Raw genomic sequence first — 21,244 nt, forward strand, 5'->3', positions numbered from 1 at the left:
CCATTATCACTGACCACGGATCACTGTGCACTATAGCGGACAAAAAAATCGAAAGCGCTCAAGAACTTTTTAATGAGAGAGCAAGGAGAGCGATAGAGCGGGAGCGAAACACCGATTAACTTTGATGTTACGCACCACGAAACGAGATAGAAACGAAAAGAGAGAGAGAGAGCGGGATTATAAACCGATTAACTCCGGTATAAGACACCTCAGAGAGATATTACCGTTGGAGTGCGTGCCGTTCCCACAGCGCCCAACGACGAAGAGAAAGACTGAAAAGGGAGGCAATAGAAAACAATAACAACAAACCAGCACCGAATTAATGATAAAAACTTTTTTTCTAAACACACGAAGCATCGCGAAGCGAACGGAAAGTTGTTAAAAGACACTTAAAGGTGTAGAAACGTTAAAAAAGATTTAAATAAACCCCGATGGTTTCAACAAGAAAAATTAAAATTCGGAGCGCAAAACAAAAACACGACCGTTCACTGTGATGAGCGAAAAGCCAAAAATGAAGTCGAAGTAATAAATTACTTTCAATTTCTCCGGATACCTTAACTAAATCAATGAAAACTAATAGTAAATTAATAGTATTAACACATACGCAGAATTCAAAGAAATTATTATTAAAACACTCAGAGAACTATTACATCCAGGAATAGAAAAACAAACAGCACTTTTTAAAGAAAAATATTATTTTCCCGATCACCAAAAATTAATTCAAAATTTTATTAATGAATGCGAAGTATGCAACATCGCAAAAACAGAACACAGAAATACTAAATTAGAATTCGAAATAACCCCAGAAATTTTTAATCCAAGAGAAAAATATGTCATTGATTTTTATATGATAGATAATAAACAATTTTTATCTTGTATAGACATTTATTCAAAATTTGCCACTTTAATAGAAGTCAACAGTCGAGATTGGTTAGAAGCAAAAAGAGCATTAACTAAAGAGAACTATTACATCCAGGGATAGAAACACAAACAGAACTTTTTAAAGAAAATAATTAGTTTCCCGATCACCAAAAGTTAATCCAAAATTTTATTAATGAAGGCGAAAATGCAACATCGCAAAAACGCAGAAATACTGAATAAGAACGCGAAATAACCCCAGAAATTTGTAATCCAAGAGAAAAATATTTCATCGATTTTTATATGATAGATAATAAACAATTTTTATCTTGTATAGACATTTATTTAAAATTTGCCACTTTAATAGAAGTCAACAGTTGAGCATTAATGAAGATTAATTAATTAAGAGCATTAACTAAAGTTTTCAATGAAATGGGTAAACCAAATCAAATCAAAGCAGGCAAAGATTCAGCAACTTTGTTTAAAATCTGAAGATGTTGTTATTGATATAACAATAAGCAAAAATGGAATTTCTGATGTTGAGAGATTTCATAAAAAGGTTAATGAAAAATTAAGAATTATAAACAGTGAAACAGACATTGAAAATAAGCAAACACAATTTGAAACTATTCTTTATGTTTATAATCATAAAACTAAACATAATACCACAGGCAGAACTCCTGCATATATTTATACCCGTTACTCGTAGAGTAAAAGGGTATATTGTATTCGTGCAAAAGTATGTAACAGCTAGAAGGAAGCGTTTCCGACCCTATAAAGTATATATATTCTTGATCAGGGTCACTAGCCGAGTCGATATAGCCATGTCCGTTGTTTTCATGTCCGTCTGTCTGTCCGTATGAACGCTGAGATCTCGGAAACTATAAAAGCTAGAAGATTGGCATTTTGCATGCAGATTCTAGGAGTTCCTACGCAGCGCAAGTTTGTTTCAAAAAGGTGCCTCGCCCCCTTTAACTCCCACAATCGCTTAAATACGATTTGAAAAATTTAAATATTTCGGAAAAGTAAAAATGCAGTTTTATTGTGTTTATCAATACCTATCGAAATGTAGAAGATATTTTTCAAATCGGACCATTCGTTAAAAAGTTATGCGTGATCAAAGTTTCTATCTCCATCTCCCTCGCACACCTGAGTAACGGGTATCTGATAGTCGGGGCACCCGACTATAGCGTTCTGTCTTGTTTTATTTTCGCTGGAACTCCAAAATATAATACACAGTCAAATAAAATCAATAAGATAAAAAAACGAAATGAATCACGAAATAAATTTGAATTTGATACTAGATATTCTAAACAGGAACCTTGGACTTAACAACTAATTACGAATATTATTGTTTAACCGTCAACTTAACTAAAACTGACCTAACGTATACTAACTTAATTAAACAATCAGAAGACTTTTTAGTCTTAAAACAAGTTTTATACTTAACAGAAAAATTAAACAAAGAAATGAATGGAATCAGAATTGCAAAAGAAGTCTTATAAATTTTATAAGCACAACATACAAATATTTGTTTGGAACATTAGATGAACAAGATAAAGAAGAATTAATAAATAAAATTGAAAATTTTGAACAAAACACAATTCTAGTTAACGAACTTAATAAGGTAATAGATGCGGTAAAACAAGGTATTGAAACAATAAATCATTTAAGCTTGGTCAATGATGTAGACAAATGGCTAGCATTACTTATTTTTAATCTACAAGAATTTACTGAATATATAGATGACATAGAACTAGGAATGCAACTTACTAGACTAGGCATTCTTAACCCTAAATTACTTAAGCATGGTACTTTAACACACGTTAATTCAGAAAAACTATTAATAATAAAAACCTCTACTTGGTTACAAACCAATACTAATCAAATATTGATAATTTCTCATATCCCAAAAGACATTACAAAAACTTCAATATTTAAAATTTTGCCTTACCCAATCGTCTTTGACTTTCAAAGTGAAAGGTTGTGTTTTTTTTCTGTTTAATACTTCATTTAAATTGATTAGAAATTCCTTTCGCAATGACAATTGAGCGACTCGTGTGAGCGCTGTCTAACAAATAAACCTTCACAAAAAATTACGAATGGCCATGCAAAACCAAAACAAAATGCTGCTGCGTCTCTTAGCATGTGAGCGTTGTTGCCTTCAGTTGTCCATGGGTCGAACTTAACCTCACTTATGCACGCGTCGACTTTAACCTTAATTGGGTCTGCTGCACATGCCGAATGTAACCTCACTGTGGCTTCTAGTGGGTTCTATGCTCAGGGACGCTCGCCATGTGATTCTCCGATCACTTCTCTCTCTGCGTTTAGGTTTTACAGCCCTCCCATGTTCGCTGCGTTACGCTTAGAGTCACCACTCAGGCTTCCAACTAGGGTCTGTTTTAACGCTAATATGGAACAAAATACTAAATCAGAAAACTTTCTAAATAGGGGCGCGGGGTGCGCGTTATGAAATATTCAAGGAGCCCAGAAAACTCCCCAAGAACTGTTGTTTTCCTTTACTTGCGGATCCGTATGGATTGCACTACTTCAGCTAAATAAACAAATGTATCAGCACTTTTACCAATACACGGGCTCTTTTACCGTAGGCGGACGTATAAACTATGATTACGCTTTTAAACGCGTATCGGTATCAAAACCACGTGCATTTTTTAAAAACTTTGGGTTTCGCTGGAGAAAAATCTAGAACGTTTGTTCTGTTCGCCGATCGTTGGAAAAGTAAAAAGTTTTCCCGCAGTGGCGTGTGTCTAGGTTTTAGCAAGCTGGAAAGTCTCGTACGCAAGTCGTAGGGTTGCGTTTCGATATTGGAAGTATGTTCCAATATTGCTAACTGTCGCAAGCTAGGTAGTTATAAATTTGATTTTCGCCCATTACAAAGCATATTTGTTAAGCGATGTATCAGGGATACAATAGCGGCTAGGTATTCTTCCTCAGTAACTATATAATTGCGCTGGGACCCGTTCAGTTTTCTTGAAAATAAGGCAATATGTCGCTTTAGACAATTCACTAACACTCCAATTTAAACAAATGCTTTTGTCAATATTTTTAAAGCTTAGTTTTCATTCATTAACATTTACGCTTTTATAAGTCAGTTTTGTAGTCAATTGGGTATTGGGTGTCTCGTTATTTAATATTTCATTTTATCTATGAAGCATGATAGTCCAATAATGTGGTTTTCAAACGTGTTAGAGAAAGGGGATAACTGTATCTGCGACCACTATATGTCGGTATTTCGCACGGTGGTTTCGACCTATGCTATTCGTTGAAATGCATTGCATCCAGCGTTCCGAGGAGTTCCTTTTAGAGCCGATTACGATAAGGTATGAGTTGGCATCTCAATTGTGCTTCGCATGGCATCCCAATGGCATTCCTAAAGGCATTCTTAGCGGCCCTGTACATTTATTCCCAGATAAAAACATTTCCAGCAAACATTATATAAAAAATTGTATCATTATATAATATAAAGCAAATAAACACCTGAGGGTGGGTTCCAATTAGGAATTATTTTTTTGCGGTAGACCATTAAATAAATTGGTGGTGGTTAGTTCAGCACCGAGATTGTTCTGAGGTAATAACATATATCTTCACATACATTCATGCGATTTTTTTTTTCTTTTTTTCTTTTTTATTTTTTGATCTAAGAAACACTCTGCTCTGACAACAGACACTTCAGAAGATAAAATTTTTTATCTTTTCGCTAGGGCCTGATGAAGGCTCATCAAGACTTCATTTCAGGTGGTTGGCAACGAGACGTAATTTTCTGGTATTTTTCGTTGATCATATTACTAGATTACGTCGATCTGAGTAATAGGCTCGAAAGATGGGAAACGTATAAACTCGCCAAATAAGTCAAAACAAACTTTTTTGGTTAAAAACTCTGGAAGACATCTTAATAACATTTTTAATTTATCGATTTTAAGCACAACTTTATAAAAAAATAAATAATATGAAAAATTAAAGAAAAAATCGATTACGGGTTATTGTGTTTTTAGTAAATTTGCATTTATTTATTATTGAAATGTAATGATTCCTTGACCTTCTGTGATACTCAGGAAATTTCATTTATATTGTGGAAAACTCTTTATTTTCCCAGAACCATTCTTCTGTCAGAAAGCCAGATTAAAAATCTTAATTTCCGGAACTACTCCATGACAAATGATTTTTGTTATCTTTTTCATAGAACCTATTACCAGTATTCCTGGAGGACCAGAGATTTACATTGATTTGGGTTCGACGGTTAATTTAACATGCGTGATAAAACACCTACCTGACCCGCCCATCGCAGTGCATTGGACTCATAAAAATCAGGTAATTTAAACAAATTTATAATTTGAATTGTTAACTGTTGTCAACTTAACTAAATAATGTTTGTAACACATTTTTTTGTCATTACTAAGGTATGCAGTATAAGAACCGATACAAAATACTGAAATCCTATATGTTTTACAAAGTTACCAAGGTCGATATTTACAAAAATAAATAAAGAAGATTTTTGGAAAAGTTTCATTAATATAAATATACAACTAAATGTCGGATTTGAATAAATAAATTTTGATAGTCTAAACTATTCAGATGCTCTGCAATGGTACACACAAAAAAATTTGTTTTTTTTTTAATTATGAATATTTTGAAAGAGTATTCACTTTTGTACATCACTGTTTGTCATTTGCCAATTGCAGACAAAACAATGTCAAGATTTAAATATTACCATATCGATTATCTAGGAAAATGAAGTTAAACCAAATTTGACTTATTCTAGGGACCGAACGTAATTATTATTTATGAAATGTATTTTTGTTGGATTTAATGACCTTTGATTAGTTAATTGAAGTTTTTGAAAAAAAGGTCACACGCTAGTTATGTTTTTCCTTTCTTCTATAACTCAACGTTTTTCACATAGCTTTCATCACACTTGCACTCACTAGGAAGATAATCCGACTATGATAGGACTAGCTAGTTTCGTCTACACTTCACACTAGACACATCAGCTTTCTACGCGGGTGGAAGCAGAGGGTCAGAAACTTATCTATGTTAAGAACAGAGAAGCTTTGCAATTAGCAGTTGCAACACTTTATTGATCTTTGTTACATAGATCGAGTTCTGTTGTTAAAGCTTGAATGTAACCCATTACACTTGAATCTAACACTATCACAGACACACAACTCAAAACAACTGTATAGGTACCAGACAAATATATATATATAATTTAAGGCTCAAGCATAATCACCTTTCGAATTAAGACTAATAAATATTTTTTCGCTCAAACTTTTTAAAATCTAATAAAAAGAAGAGCCGAAAATTTATAAAGTCAAAAATTTATAAATTAGAGATTTACCACTAGAGGTGTCATTAAAACATCTAAAACTAGCGAGCAGGAAGCCCCGTCAACTTTTTATCATTACATCCGGTAATAACTTCTTCATTCTCATTTGAGTACCAGTTCTCCACCACCTCACCTTAATAACATTATTAACACTACTGACGTAGGGTTATACGTTTTCTACCATCTATACACTCTAAATGAATTCATTAATAGTATTTAGGGCATTATTTTAATACTCAGGGAAAAATACCAGACTCCATACGGACAGATGTTGTTGCGGGCTAATCGTCAAAAGATTGAAGACAAAGCTAATATGGCAGTTATAGCTTCGGGTGCAACTTTAAATTCGGACGAGATCAGGGAGGCCCTATTATTACACTGCAAGGATAGATGAGATATAGATACTCTTATGACCGAATTACCTCATACGAGTATATAAGTTAATGAGAAAATAACCGAAGAAACCGTGCAGATTGCAATCAGGGTTAGGAAAAGCGCTAACCCTTTCAAATCATGCCAAAAATCATTCTTAATAGGCCTTAAAGGAACTTTAAGTAGTACTGTAAAGGCTATGAAACCTGAATTTTTGGGAGAGACTTACTATGTGGCAATCACGGACAGGAATATCAACTTCTCGGAAAATAATACTAATAGTCCCCCAAAACAGACCTCAAAATAGACAGGTAGATAGTTTCCACCCAAATCTATATCATAATATAAATAATAGTCTCTATAATCGATTTGAAAAGTCGAAGTACACTCCAAGAAATGATGACAACAACCGGTCTAATAAATATCCGTCCCTTATGCCTAGTGACGACGTCGCTAGTACTTCTAATGCCGCGGATAAAAATATTGGGGAACAATAAATTTAGGTCAGGATGTTAAAGAATGTTTAACATAACATAACGACCACACGCTGAACAGAAGTTGACGAAAGTGCATTTTCAGCTCGATGCCTCCCAACACAGACAGGATTCTTGAGTAAATTGAAGCTGGAGGAAAACTTACCATACAAGAGTAATAAGTCGAAGATCAACAAATAAGTCACTCGCAAAAAATAGCATTGTAAATGTCTTGTGCAGCCAGCGCCGGTCTTACATCCAGAGAGACAACTTCGGCATAAATCCCTGTCAAAATACATCTACAGCACTTTAGGAGTTTAAAACGTAATTTACGAAAATAAAAACACTATACCTACACAAAACATTTTAGTTTTATGCGCAAACATTTAAACTACCCAAAATGAATTGTGCAAAACTTTGTAAAGGTCGTGCAGACATCTAGCTCTTTTTGTTATTATTATATCTTCGCTAATGGAATTCCACAAGAAGTCTAATAAAAAACAAACAACAAAATTTATTGATATACAAAAATAAATAAAAAAACTTATTAATATTTCACTAAACTATTTTAAAAATTGCCAAATATTTTTTAGTCTTTCGAGGAAAACTTTCAATAATATTTGATGGTACATGATTTAAAACCGATAGAAATATATCACACAGTGGAAATCTATAAGCTAATTTCGAAAGTATTGCTAGGCAATGTAATTGTCTTTAAAGTCTTACTTGTAGTTAAAAATAATCTAAATGTTATAACAGAAAAACATAGGTCCATGTCCATGTTCTCTATTATACCCTTCAAACTCGAAGTTGAAGCGTAAACCAAATCTCGAACTATGAAATTAAATAAGTTCTAATTTTACTAGAAATATTCCTACTGTCGATAAGGTAACTTTTCGATTATTTTTTTTTTTTGTTTTTTGTCATTAAACAAAAGCCCTTCTTTTCGGCGGCGCATGTGATTTCCGCTCAAGGGGAACATCTGAAACCAAAAATTCCAACGGGATTAAGAAGAGTACAAGTTTGGCTCTGGCATGAACTAGGATTATTCATTTCGCACAAGAATTAACAAAATTGCGGACCTTTGAAACTTTTTTTTAAAAAACGACTTTTTTTTCATCGGTTTTCATAAATAGGCTATATTTTGAAAAAGTTTTTGAAATTTTCACTTGAAATTTTAAAGCAACATTCTTGAATAGTTATAGTTAAATTTAAAAAAAAATCGATTTTTTGAATCCGAGAATGGGGGGTCCCCTTAACGCCTATAAAGAATGATGTTAGTTTTGTCAAAATCGGACAACAATATCATATAGCTGCCATAAAAACGATGTACATGACACGATTGGAAACGTAGGGTGAATTAAAAAAAAACAACAACACATATCTTCTTCCACAAAAAGTTGAATAAAAAGAACAACAAAATTTATTGATATACAATAATATATAAAACAAGAATGGAAGTAAACTTCGGCAAACCCAAGTTTATAGACCTTGCCGTTATTACAAAACGACTACATTTCGATTTGTATGCCTAATATTACTAAAATAAAGCTATATCGATTTTGCGCTCCATTTTGACATCGTTTTTATGGCAGCGATATGATATTGTTGTCCGATTTTGACAAAACTAAAAGCGTAATTCTGATATATTAAATAATTACTATACCTTAAATAAATATTTTAATAAATAGAAAAAAAAATAATTTAAATAAAACCGTAGTTTCATAGTATTTAAATATTATCAAATCACAAAGAACAAACAAAAATTAAATTACTTTTTAAAATTTTTTATTCCGATTGTTCCTATGGGAGCTATATGGTATTGTCGACCAAACCGGCTCATTCCGACTTATATATTATCTGTAATAGGAAGACAACTTATAGGTTTCAAGCAGATAGCTTTAAAACTCAGGGAGAAGTGTTCATAAAAACGGACGGACGGAAGGACAGAAGGACAGACGGACATGGCTAGACTTCGACTCTGCAGGTGATGCAGATCAAGAATTTATATACTTTATAGGGTCTCCTTCACTTCGTTGAAAACTTTTGACTGAAATTATAATATCCTCTGCAAGGGTATAAAAAGGGTATTAATTTTTCACCAAACTATTTAATAAAATGATACTGTATAGTGCAAGGAGTGCTTGTTACGCGCGAAGCCTTATTCCCCCAAGGGCGTAAAAAACAAGATCGCTAGATCAGACTAAGTTAGAATACATACGAAACAAAATACTAATACAAATTTCGTGCTAAGTAAGATAAAAATTAATGCTTTTCGGATTGTCAAAGAGGCGGTAGTAAAAATAACATGGTATAGTCTACTATAGTCATTACAAATTACTCTAAACGGCTCATGCATAGATTTAAAGTAAGAGGAATATAGTTCCTGGTAATTCTATTAGGCAGAGACAAGTTTATGCGACCAAGTAACTCGGGACTCTCCACATCCCCGTGAATAAGTTTATGAATAAAAGTAGTGGTAAGCATCGTTCTACGGTTTAATAAGGATGGTAGAATATCTAGAAGAAGTCTACTAGAGATAAATAAGGCATTCCAGTTAAGACCCCGTAGAGCAAATAACAAAAAGTTCTTTTGCACAGACTCTATCCAGTCTATATGTACACCATACTGTGGACTCCAAACTGCTGAGCAGTACTCCAGGATTGGACAGACTAGTAAAATGAACAGAGTCTTTGTAACATAGGGATCGTCGAATTCCTTTGACCACCTTTTGATAAATCCAAGCACTCCCCTGGCTTTATTCACCATGGAAGTAATATGGTCTAAAAATTTAAGTTTTGGGTCAAGAAGGACGCCAAGGTCATCAACATGCGTGATTCTAGACAACGCACAACTACTCAGCGTCTACGTGGCATATTGTGGGTTCACCCTAAAAAATGTCCTTACTTTACACTAAGCGCTATTTAAATCCAAGAGATTTTAACAACACCATGTTTGAAAAGCATTGAGGTCCGATTGTAAGTCAGAACTGCTGGAAGTTTCGTTATATTGCAGACACAACTTTACGTCATCTGCGTACATGAGGACACGCGACTATGTCAAGACTAGAGGGAGGTCGTTAATAAATAATGTAAAAAGAAGTGGGCTCGGATCAAATCAGAGATCGAGTTTTTAAAGAGGACTCGTTGAGTCCTACCACTTAGATAACTTGAGATCCATGTTAGAAGATCACATGGAAACCCTAATAAGTCTAGCTTTAATACAAGAAGCGAGTGATTTACTAATCAAACGCTTTACTAAAATCTGTGTAAACTACTTCAGCCTGCATGTTCTTTCTGAAGCCATTTATTACAAAAGACGTTAGCTCCAAGAGGTTTGTCGTCGTAGATCTTCGCCTTTTAAATACGTGTTAGCATGGAGATATAATTCATCTACTAAGGTGTTGCAAATGGGGTGTAATAACATTTTCAAACTCAATTACAAATGACTCCTTTCAAATAAGTGAGAAGTTTCCAAGGATAGGGTAAACAATTTGTGCAGAGGTCTACACAGAGTTTCAGAGCAGAATCTAAGCACGCAGCCTGGAATTCCGTCGGTACCCGGTGAATAGCTTTATGGAGGAGATCCTCTTGCGAGGAGGTTTGGGTGTGTTGACAGTTCATTGTAGTATCTTTCCATGGTTTGCGCTATTTCATCTCCGACGGGAAATATATTTAGATCTCTCTGAATGTTATCGTTCCGAACGTACCACGGTGTACCGGTGATGGTTCTGAGGATCTTCGACTGAGCTCCTTCCATAATTTCTACGCTGCTGTTACTGGAACACCCACACAACTGAGAGCCAAATGTCCAGATTGGTTTTAGGACTGAGTTGTAGAGCAGTATCTTGTAGTCCTTACTAAGAGGTGAGCGGCAGCTTATAAGCCACTGCAGGCTACCAGCCTTCAGCTTTAGGTGTGTTCTCTTGGCTACAATGAGTCTCTGCGAAGCGAGTCGTCTGTCAAAGTGTACGCCAAGGTACGTTACTTCGTTTGCTTGAGGGAGCACAGTATTGTTTAATGTAAGCGGAGGCCAGTGTCGTCTGTTTAATGTAAATGAAATGTGCTTACACTTTTGCTCATTGACCTTTGTTCGTCAGTCGGCTATCCATTTTCCAACAAGAACTCAGTGATCTGCTAGTTGCGCTGTTGCTTTTTGTGGACAATATGAACGTAAGCGAGGTGTTATAATATTGCCATCATATTTTTATAATAATTAATAGTCACTTTATTTTACTTTTCCATGGGCAGATCTTTATTATTGAATTGTCAAATTGATAATGAATTTCAGTTAGCTATTTGCGGCTGCGCTGCCTGCAAACATTGGCAGCGTCCATCATATATATCGAAGTATATGCTCGCAATTGTATTTGTGCTGGTAGCACTGAGAGCGCGAGGGAAGTTGTACATGCATGCCTTGTATGTGTCTGCACTCAGGCCATGGGAATATGCTGACACTAGCACTTCCCATAACTTGGGCTCTGAGGCGCATTCATATTTCGGCTGGCCGCAAAAGTTTAGCGGCCGGCGCTTTTGTATTTGTTTAAGTACACTGTAATACAATGTTGGTGTCGGTACAGTGGGTACTCGCTACAATGATACATACATACTACATCTCCCTCCTTTTGAAAAATAACGTAATTCTATGAAGTTATTTTCTTACTATATGTATATAAAATATAAATGAACATCTTGTTTTATAATAATATAAATATATATATTTTTTTTTTTGCTGTGTTATTTATTTAATTTCTTATTGTTTTTTTTTTCGAATCAGAAAGTATTATTTATTTTAGTATATATATATATTTTTTTTTTTTTTTTTTTTTTTAATTTTGTCTTATATTTACATTAAATTATGGTTCTTAATTTATGTATGGCCATACGTGATATATTATAAGAGAATTAAAGTGATTATGAAATAAAAATTTTTAACCTATCCTTATGTACTGTTTGTTTTTTATTTTTGTTATTTGAAATTACTATGTTATCGTTTTCTTTTATACTTTCAACCTTATAAGGTCCAGTATATTTAAAGTCTAGCTTATGCCCTGTTTCATTTTTCAATAAAACTTGATCTCCTATTTTAAATCCAAATCTAAGGTATTTTTGTCATATCTAATTTTTTGTTTCTTTTTATGAGATTCTAACATTAATCTAGCTCTCTTAAATGCTTGTTCTTGTCTAAACTTAGATTCTTTAGCGTAGTCATCTACATTATATAGAGGTTTTATTTTATCTATGCTATTAAATTGGTGAGGAAAATTTGAAGTTTTACCAAAAACTAACTCATATGGACAATAGTCATGTGCCATAGAGGGTGTTGTGTTGGAACAATATACGAAGTATTGCAACCATACATCCCAATCGGTTTTATCAACTGAGATGTATGAGCGGATGAACTCATTAAATGTTCTGTGGCTTCGCTCCACGGTTCCTACAGTCTGGTGATGATGTGCTGTTGAAGTTATGTTTTTGATATTTAAGTTTTTGCATAAATCTTCAATTATCGAATTTTTGTATTCTGTTCCCATGTCCGTAATGAACGTCTTCATTGGACCGTACTTCAGAATAAAATCTTCGAATATAGCTTTTGCTACTGTTTTTGCACTTTTGTTCTGGATTGGTATGGCTACAAGGTACTTAGTTAAATCGCAAATTAGCGTTACTATGTATTCATTTCCTTGTTCAGATTTAGGTAGTGGACCGATCGTATCCACAATTACCCTGTCGAAAGCCGTTTGTGGCGTTTCGGTGATAGTTAATGGGGTCTTTGTATGTTTTGTTGTCTTTGCTTTTTGGCATTTAGGACATTTTCTTATATATTTTGTTTTATCTTTGGTCATGTTTTTCCAATAATAATGCCTTTTTATTTTTGCTAATGTTCTAGCTATGCCTGTATGACCTCCTTGTATTGGATCATCATGGAATGTAAACAGTAATGCTTCTTTCTCTTTATCATTATTTGATAATTGGGTCACCGGCTTGAGTAGCGCTACTCTTAATGATTGTAATTTTTTATTGCCCATAATTTTAAAAGATTCCATTGAAATGGTTTCAAAGATCTTTTCGCTCGGTGCCACTTTGAGTTGGCTGATATTAAGTATACCGGCTTCTTTTTCAAGCCTTTGAAAGAACTGACCTAAGTCGAGAATTTCATTGGTGTACAAATCGCTAACATCAATTCTTGCTATAACCTTTTTTCCATGCTTTAGTAAGCAAAGTGAATCAGTTATTCGCAAGGTCACTACTTTTCGTACCTCGTCATTAACAATGACTTCGTATACGTTGGGCTGAGAAGCTTTATTAAGAATATGCCTAGGCAAATCTATTTTTACATTTTCTGTTCCTGCGCAGGAATTTTTCTGTTTACTTTGATTTCTGGTAGTGACTTTCAGAATTTTATTATTTGTCTGGATATTTTTTAAATCCGTTATTGTTATTCTTGATAGCGCGTCGGCTATATGGTTGTCTTTTCCCTTAAGATATTCCACAGTAAAATCATATTCTTCCAAGTCTAATCTCATTCGTGTTAATTTCGAACTTGGATTTGTCATTGAAAATAGATAGGTTAATGGCCTATGGTCTGTTTTGACTGTGAAATGTTTTCCATAAATATATGGTCGAAAATGGTTTATTGCCCAGTGGATAGCTGCTAGCTCATGTTCTGTTGTATTTTTATTACTTTCTCCTTTCGTAAAGGATCTTGATGCATAGGCTAGAACAGCTCCACCTGCTTGTTTGCTTGTATCTGTTGTTATGCAAAATTCTTTATTAAAATCGGGATATTGCAATAATGTGGGTTTCATCAATTGGGTTTTTAGGTATTCGAATGCGTTTTGACATTTATCTGTCCATTCAAATTTAACATTCTTTTTACATAATCTAGTTATGTGGCGTGAGTAATCGGAAAAATTTTTAATAAAACGTCTGTAGTAATTGCAAAATGCAACGAATCTTCTAGCGCTGTCTGCGTCCGTTGGGACTGGGTATTTTTCTATTACTTCGTATTTTTTACTATCTGGTAAAATACCTTTGTCAGTACACTTGTGTCCAAGAAAGGTCACTTCGTGTCTGAAAAATGTGCACTTCTCTGGGTGCAGTTTAAGATTGTTTTTTCTACAAAGATCAAAAACGTTTCTAAGATTTTTAATCATGTGTTTTTCTGAACAACCGATGACAATTAGGTCATCCATATACAAGAATGCCTGAGAAGGTTCGATACCTGAAAATGCAATTGTCATCATTCTTTGGAAAGAATTTGGCGCTATTTTTAAACCATAAGGTAATCGTGTAAAACGATAGGAGCCATTGCTCGTGGAAAAGGACGTTATATTTCTAGACGTATCTTCGAGTTCTATTTGATGAAATCCTGACATTAGATCTAGACATGAGAAGTATTTAGCTCTACCTAATTGGTCAAGAATATCGTCTATTCTTGGTAGTGGAAATTTATCTGATAAAATTTTTTTGTTAATTTGGCGGTAATCAACTACTAAACGCCATCTTTTTGTATCGCAATTTGGTAATGATTTTTTCGGGACTATTAATAATGGACTGTTGTATTCTGAAACTGATGGTTCTATTATTTTATCTTTAATTAGTTTTTCTACTTGTTTTTCTACTTCTTCTTTTTGACTGTGGGGGATTCTGTAATTCTTTATGTATACTGGTTCATCATCTTTCATTCTTAGTTTTTGTTTATAGAAATTATTAGTTGATATCGGTTCGGTTTCTATTCCGAATATATCTGTGTATTTGGTGCATAATTCTTTAAGTATTTCTTTAAATTGAGGCGGGAAATTTTTATTAAGTTTTTCTAAGATTTCTTCTTTATTTGTATTTTTATTGGATTTAATTATATCGTAATTATCCAATGGTTCGACTTTAAGTGTATTTAATTGAAGAATTGCTGTTTTATTTGTTGTATTTAGAATTCGGACAAAAGTGTTTTTAGAATCTGCAATGGTATTGCCAATGAATACTCCATTTTGGATTTCTTGGTTTGGTATTACTATATACCTGGTTTCTGAATTTATAGTTCTTTTTCGGACGACTTCAGATCTAGCTGGTAAAATTGTCGAATTATTTTCGAGTGTATGATTTATCGGAATATTAATCGGATTATAGAGGTTATCTGGTCTCAGTATGAGCCAATCGTTTTCTGGTTTTAAGTCTATTTGACAATTGTATTTTTTCATAAAATCTATGCCTATGATTCCATCACATGGAATAGGAAAATTTGATGTTACTAAATGAAAAGTATGTGGTATAGCATAGTTGCTTGAAAGAAGTTCTATTGATACTAATCCCTTTGAGTTGGTTGTTCCTTCACCAACACCTGATATTTGGGTAATATTTTTATAATCAACATTGTTAAACGAGTCCGAAGTTTCTTTTATTAATGATATATCTGCACCTGTATCAACTAGTAATGTATATAATTTATTTGTGCATTCATTTTTGAGAGAAACGAAAAGATTGAAATTAAGATTGATAGTATGAACCGTATTCTTTACTGTGTTTTTTATCTTAAGGGTCTTTATTGGTTTTCCGACGTGGTTTGTACCTGTCGGACATTATTATTATTCTGTCCGTTGGTGTTCGTATTTGCGTTGTTGGTGTTTCCACCACGGTTGTTTCCTCTATAATAACCACGACCTCTATAATTGTTGTTGGTCTGATTATTATAGTTTTGGTTATAACCGTTATTTTGGTTATAGCCATTATATTGGTAATATCCGTTATTCTGATAATTACCTCGGTTATTGCCCCTACCGCGGTAATTATTTCTGAAGTTGTTACCGCGATAGTTGTTTCCTCTTTGTGTGTACAGTATTGAATTTGCATTGCCTGTCATTTCAGTACTGCATTGTATGTACTTAGTGACGGCTTCATTCATAGTTGTGAAGTTGCCTGCCTCTAAAATTGTTTTTATGCGGCCATGCTCACAATTTTTAACCATTGTGGTAATGGCTTCTTTTGTGCTGAATTTGTCAGCGTGTTCGGCTGGTAGGCCTTCGTCAATGTACGAGGCTTCAAGGAGCTTTCGTAAGTTGTCTATTTCTGATGTAAATTTCTCAGCTGTTTTGCCTTTTTGGCTTGTTTTCGCCATTTTCGCTTTGACTACATCGGATGTTTCACCGACTATAGTGTCTTGCAATTTCTTTATTATTGAATTTATTGTTGTTTCATTCTGTACTTTGTATAGTGTAGATCCTATTATTTTGGATTTAATGACATCTACAGCCAAATCTTCGAATGTGCCTTTAGTTAAGTTATGAATGTTATGAATCTTTGAAGATGTATCTTTTGCCCGTTAAATTCCGGGATTGCATTCGAGATATCTTTTATATATGCCCTTTGGGCTGCTGGATCTGCCATTATGTTTTCTTTTGTGTCTGGCACGCTTACATCTGATTCTATATATTCTTCTTCTTCTGCTTCTGTTACTGTTATAACTGCAGGAATTGTTAGATCATGTAGATCTTTTTTTTTTATTTCTGATTCCTTCGCGTCGAATCGGATATCTTCATTTTCTGTCTGTCTGTCTGCGAATATATTTTTTTAATTTAATATTTGTTACTTCTATGTCTTGATCTATTGTCAAAGGTGTATTTAAAATTGTCGGTACCGATATATTTAAATTATACCTATCTTTGACAGTTATTAGATTTGAACGTAATTTGATCAAAAATTTAGATAATTTTGACCAATTCGTTTTATTTATCGCTGCCCTATTTTCATGTACTAAAGTTCTTGCAGTATTGAAAGAATCTACAAGAATCTTTGCATGTTTATTAATAGTGTCTTTATGTATTGGCCTATTTTGGCTTATACATTTGTAAGACTTGTCAAATGTGTCCTTTAATTCTCGTATGTGGAGAGTTAATTGCTCCCATTCCATACTAAGGACTTATTTTTTTTGTATTAGTTGTGCATAATTTTTAGTACAATTATATGTCCTAGGACTGGGTGTATGTCTACTTCAGAAAATACTTTACAGTGTCTTACTGTAGACAGTACTATTGCTTTTTGCGTACCGCTGCAATGAAAAAGCGGGGAAAAGGCTAGGTCGTACCTATTCATATATTCGTCTTCAAAATCTGAAATTGAAAGAGCCTCTCCTCTGTTTCTTAGTATGGCTAATACCCTATTCTCAAAATTTGGTTGATTGGATAGAGTAATTCTTATGCAATCTGTGGTATTCATTTTGTATGTTAATATATTTTATTTTTATTTTTATTTCAAAAATTTCAATTCTCTTATTTTGGTATGTCATTGCATACATTTACAAATTTTTGACTTTAATTTTTATTTTGAACAAATTTTTATAATAATTGTTTGTGCTTTATAAATTTAAATCTTATCCAGATCGTTGGCCTGGCTTCTATTTATAGCTCTTTTTGATACACACTTATTGTGGTACATATAGGCTTTATACAAAATGTATGCACTCATTATAAAAACAATTATTGATAATAATATGTTTGTTAAATCGGTATCAATAGTTTTTGATTCGATTTTATTAATTAAATTAGCAGTGGAGTCCACTGTTTTAGTATCAATTAAACCCATTTTGGGTATTATTTCTGTAACGCTTTCAAAATCTGTTTTAGATATTGCGTTACTTTTCATAACAAACAAGAGAAAACGCTATAGTCGGGTGCCCCGACTATCAGATACCCGTTACTCAGGTAAAGGGAGTGCGAGGGAGATGGAGATAGAAACTTTGATCACGCATAACTTTTTAACGAATGGTCCGATTTGAAAAATTTCTTCTACATTTCGATAGGTATTGATAAACACAATAAAACTGCATTTTTACTTTTCCGAAATATTTAAATTTTTAAAATCTTATATAAGCGATTGTGGGCGTTAAAGGGGGCGTGGCACCATTTTGAAACAAACTTGCGCTGCGTAAGAACTCCTAGAATCTGCTTGCAAAATGCCAATCTTCTAGCTTTTATAGTTTCCGAGATCTCAGCGTTCATACGGACAGACAGACGGACAGACGGACAGACAGACGGACAGACGGACATGGCTAGATCGACTCGGCTAGTGATCCTGATCAAGAATATATATACTTTATAGGGTCGGAAACGCTTCCTTCTAGCTGTTACATACTTTTGCACGAATACAGTATACCCTTTTACTCTACGAGTAACGGGTATAAAAATGTTCATTCATATTTAAATATTTTCTTTTTATTTTGATATCTTTTAATTTTTCTTATGGCACGTATACTCGCAAGCTGTATTTTCGAAAGGCCCTTTACAATCTGCAGGGCACTTAGGTTTTCTAGCCTCCTTCATATCATTTTTATTTTTGTAGGCATCTAATTCCCTATACGTGTTCTCTAATTCTTTCTTAATTTCTACATTTTCATCCCAGGATACTGGGGTAGATTTTTCAGCATATAGCTGCCTATTTAATTCTTTTATTTTTAAATTCAGGAAGTTCTTCTGACCTCTTCTCCTTTTTCTCTTATTATTTTTTTTGTCTTAGGCATTTATTTAATTATGTATTTAATTAATTAATTAAATTTTTTTTTTTTGTTTAAATTTTGTGGTATGTGTATAAAATTGTTACATGTATCCCTACCTAGGTAAAAAAAATTAAGACCCGCAGCTAGAAACTGCCTGGTCTGTACAATTATTGTTAATTATAAGTTTTTGCATCGCAGATGCATATAAAATAATAAAAAAATTTAAGATGTGCACTCTTGGAAGCGCTGTCGGTTCAATTCTCCAGGGTCGCTGATGCTCCTTCGCTGGCGTAAGGGGCGGCCTACCCCTCACACTTGTTGTCTCAGCTGCTGATGTCCTGGGCCTATGGGCTCAGGCGGTACCGGTGCCGGTCATCGCACAGGTTTTTCCGCAGGTGCCTTCGCACCTTGGCTTTCCAGTCGCCCAGCGCAGTCGTCTTAGGGCACACTTTGTTTCTTCTTGGAAACTGCTTTGGAAGTGGAGGTGTTAATTTTCTTTTGTCGTCATTAATTTTCTTAATCACTGAGTGAGCTGGAGTTATTGGCTTTTTATTTACAAAACTTGAATTAAGAAAATCAAGTTCTTTTGTAATTTTTGGGCTGTTGCCCAGGGCGGTGCTGGTTTGTTTTTATATAATTGCCACTTTTTTTTTTATATTTTTTAGTTTGGTTCGCACGTCTCTACGTTTTGCCATAACTCCATCTCTACTCACTCAGATTTATATTTCCAGTTGCAGTTTGTATGAAGTCGTCATCAATTTCCTGGTCCTCTGCCCGTAAATGTGCTCCGCTCCGCCAAGTCACTCTATGAAATTTTATAACTGGTACTTATCGCCCCTGCGTTTCAGGTTGTTTGGTATCCAGATTTGTAGCTGCAAATTTTCCTTTCGTGCAGTTGTTCCTTCCTAGGTCCTCCAGGACCAGTGTCACGGTCGCCATGTTATAATATTGCCATCATATTTTTATAATAATTAATAGTCACTTTATTTTACTTTTCCATGGGCAGATCTTAATTATTGAATTGTCAAATTGATAATGAATTTCAGTTAGCTATTTGCGGCTGCGCTGCCTGCAAACATTGGCAGCGGCCGTCATATATATCGAAGTATATGCTCGCAATTGTATTTGTGCTGGTAGCACTGAGAGCGCGAGGGAAGTTGTACATGCATGCCTTGTATGTGTCTGCACTCAGGCCATGGGAATATGCTGACACTAGCACTTCCCATAACTTGGGCTCTGAGGCGCATTCATATTTCGGCTGGCCGCAAAAGTTTAGCGGCCGGCGCTTTTGTATTTGTTTAAGTACACTGTAATACAATGTTGGTGTCGGTACAGTGGGTACTCGCTACAATGATACATACATACTACAGAGGACTCGATTGTGGAAAAACGCTCAAGAATGTCTTCAAGGGAAGCCTTCGTAACATGGAACTTATCTGCTCGCTTCTCGAGTTCAAACACAGGGGGGTCTTCGCCTTGAATGGGCCACTCGCAGCGAAGCCTTTGCAGCCAGGCAGGACCATGCCACCACAGCTGCATGGTCTTGAAGCGCTACCCCCCGCCTAGCGAGATCTGCCGGGTTATGGAAGGCGATCGAATAGAAAAATTACAGAGTTTCGTGGACTGAGCGGCCACGGTTTGATTAAGGCCAGAGACTTGGGCCTGGATAGTCTTGAATGGAAATTGGTCGAGGTTGAAAAGTCTCTCCGTAACAAAGGTTGCCTCGGAACCGTAGATGGCAAATGTTAATGAGGGCTGTGCCCAGAAGGACGGCTCAGAGTGATCCTCCGAGGCGTCCGTGCCTCTTGTAGTAAGCGGTGGTCGAGACCTGGCTGGCGCAGACGGAATTAGAGCGGCCGCGAATGAATTTCCGAGGTGCAGGAGGGTGTGATGAACTGCCCGAACTGCTAGGCCTGATGTCGTCGATAGCCTCCAGAGTACGATGACGATTTGTCAAGAACGAGTCTACCTCATTCCATGTTGGAATTTCCACCTTGTTGTGAATGGATTGCTCCCACATCGAAAGCGTAATTTTGAGAAGCTTTAAGGAAACCATATTCACCAGGAGACAATCCCAAGTCTTGACTTCGATAGAGGACATCTCTAAGGCTGTCAAGCAACTTTGGATTGGGCTTTGCAGCTCTTTCGGAGCGGCTCCGGACTCTTGGAGTACTGCCTTAATGTTGAAGAGGATTTTCAACTGACTAATAACCGCCAATTCTCGAAGCGGTGGGTGAGGCCTCGCCACGCGGAGATAAACCCTTCGTTGGTCAGCGGGGCTTTGGAAACAATGGCGTGCGCATCACCACTTGTTTTGGACAATACGTTGAACAACTTCTCCACCGGTGTAAGACGCGAGTTGTGGATATATATCGCGGTGAAAAGATCTGTGAAGGTGGGACAACAAAGATAATCACCAGCGAAAATTTCGGTATCTACGCTTTTTGCCCTTGGAGTGGCAATGACAGCTTTTGGCGTTAGTTAAGACGACCGCGGAGACGCGGATTGGGACCGCGGTTTTTGTATTTATGTTTCGTTTATCCCCATCGGTGGGTTTTATCAAATCAATTTTCATTTTCTTACAGCTAATTCAAACATACATTTAAATTCCGTTTGCTTCGCGAGTGAACTATAAATCTTTGTGCACTTGTGTAATAACACTAAGAAATTGTTTTAATTTCGTAATTCTGATCTGTGTTTTCTTTTCTTG

At 35.1% G+C, this 21,244-nt stretch overlaps 1 protein-coding gene across 2 annotated transcripts in view; it reads left to right on the plus strand.

The window, feature by feature from the left end:
- Nucleotides 1–21,244, plus strand: part of LOC108042233 (protein CEPU-1) — a 288,251-nt gene that overhangs the window by 159,870 nt on the left and 107,137 nt on the right. For both annotated transcript variants that reach the window (XM_044458803.1, XM_044458804.1), the window contains exon 5: nt 5,060–5,187. In XM_044458803.1, the coding sequence (XP_044314738.1) occupies nt 5,060–5,187 (128 nt within the window). The remainder of the gene's footprint in view (nt 1–5,059; nt 5,188–21,244) is intronic.

This window comes from Drosophila rhopaloa, unplaced genomic scaffold (assembly GCF_018152115.1).
Source record: "Drosophila rhopaloa isolate 14029-0021.01 unplaced genomic scaffold, ASM1815211v1 contig_172, whole genome shotgun sequence".
In the NCBI taxonomy this organism is placed as follows: domain Eukaryota; kingdom Metazoa; phylum Arthropoda; class Insecta; order Diptera; family Drosophilidae; genus Drosophila; species Drosophila rhopaloa.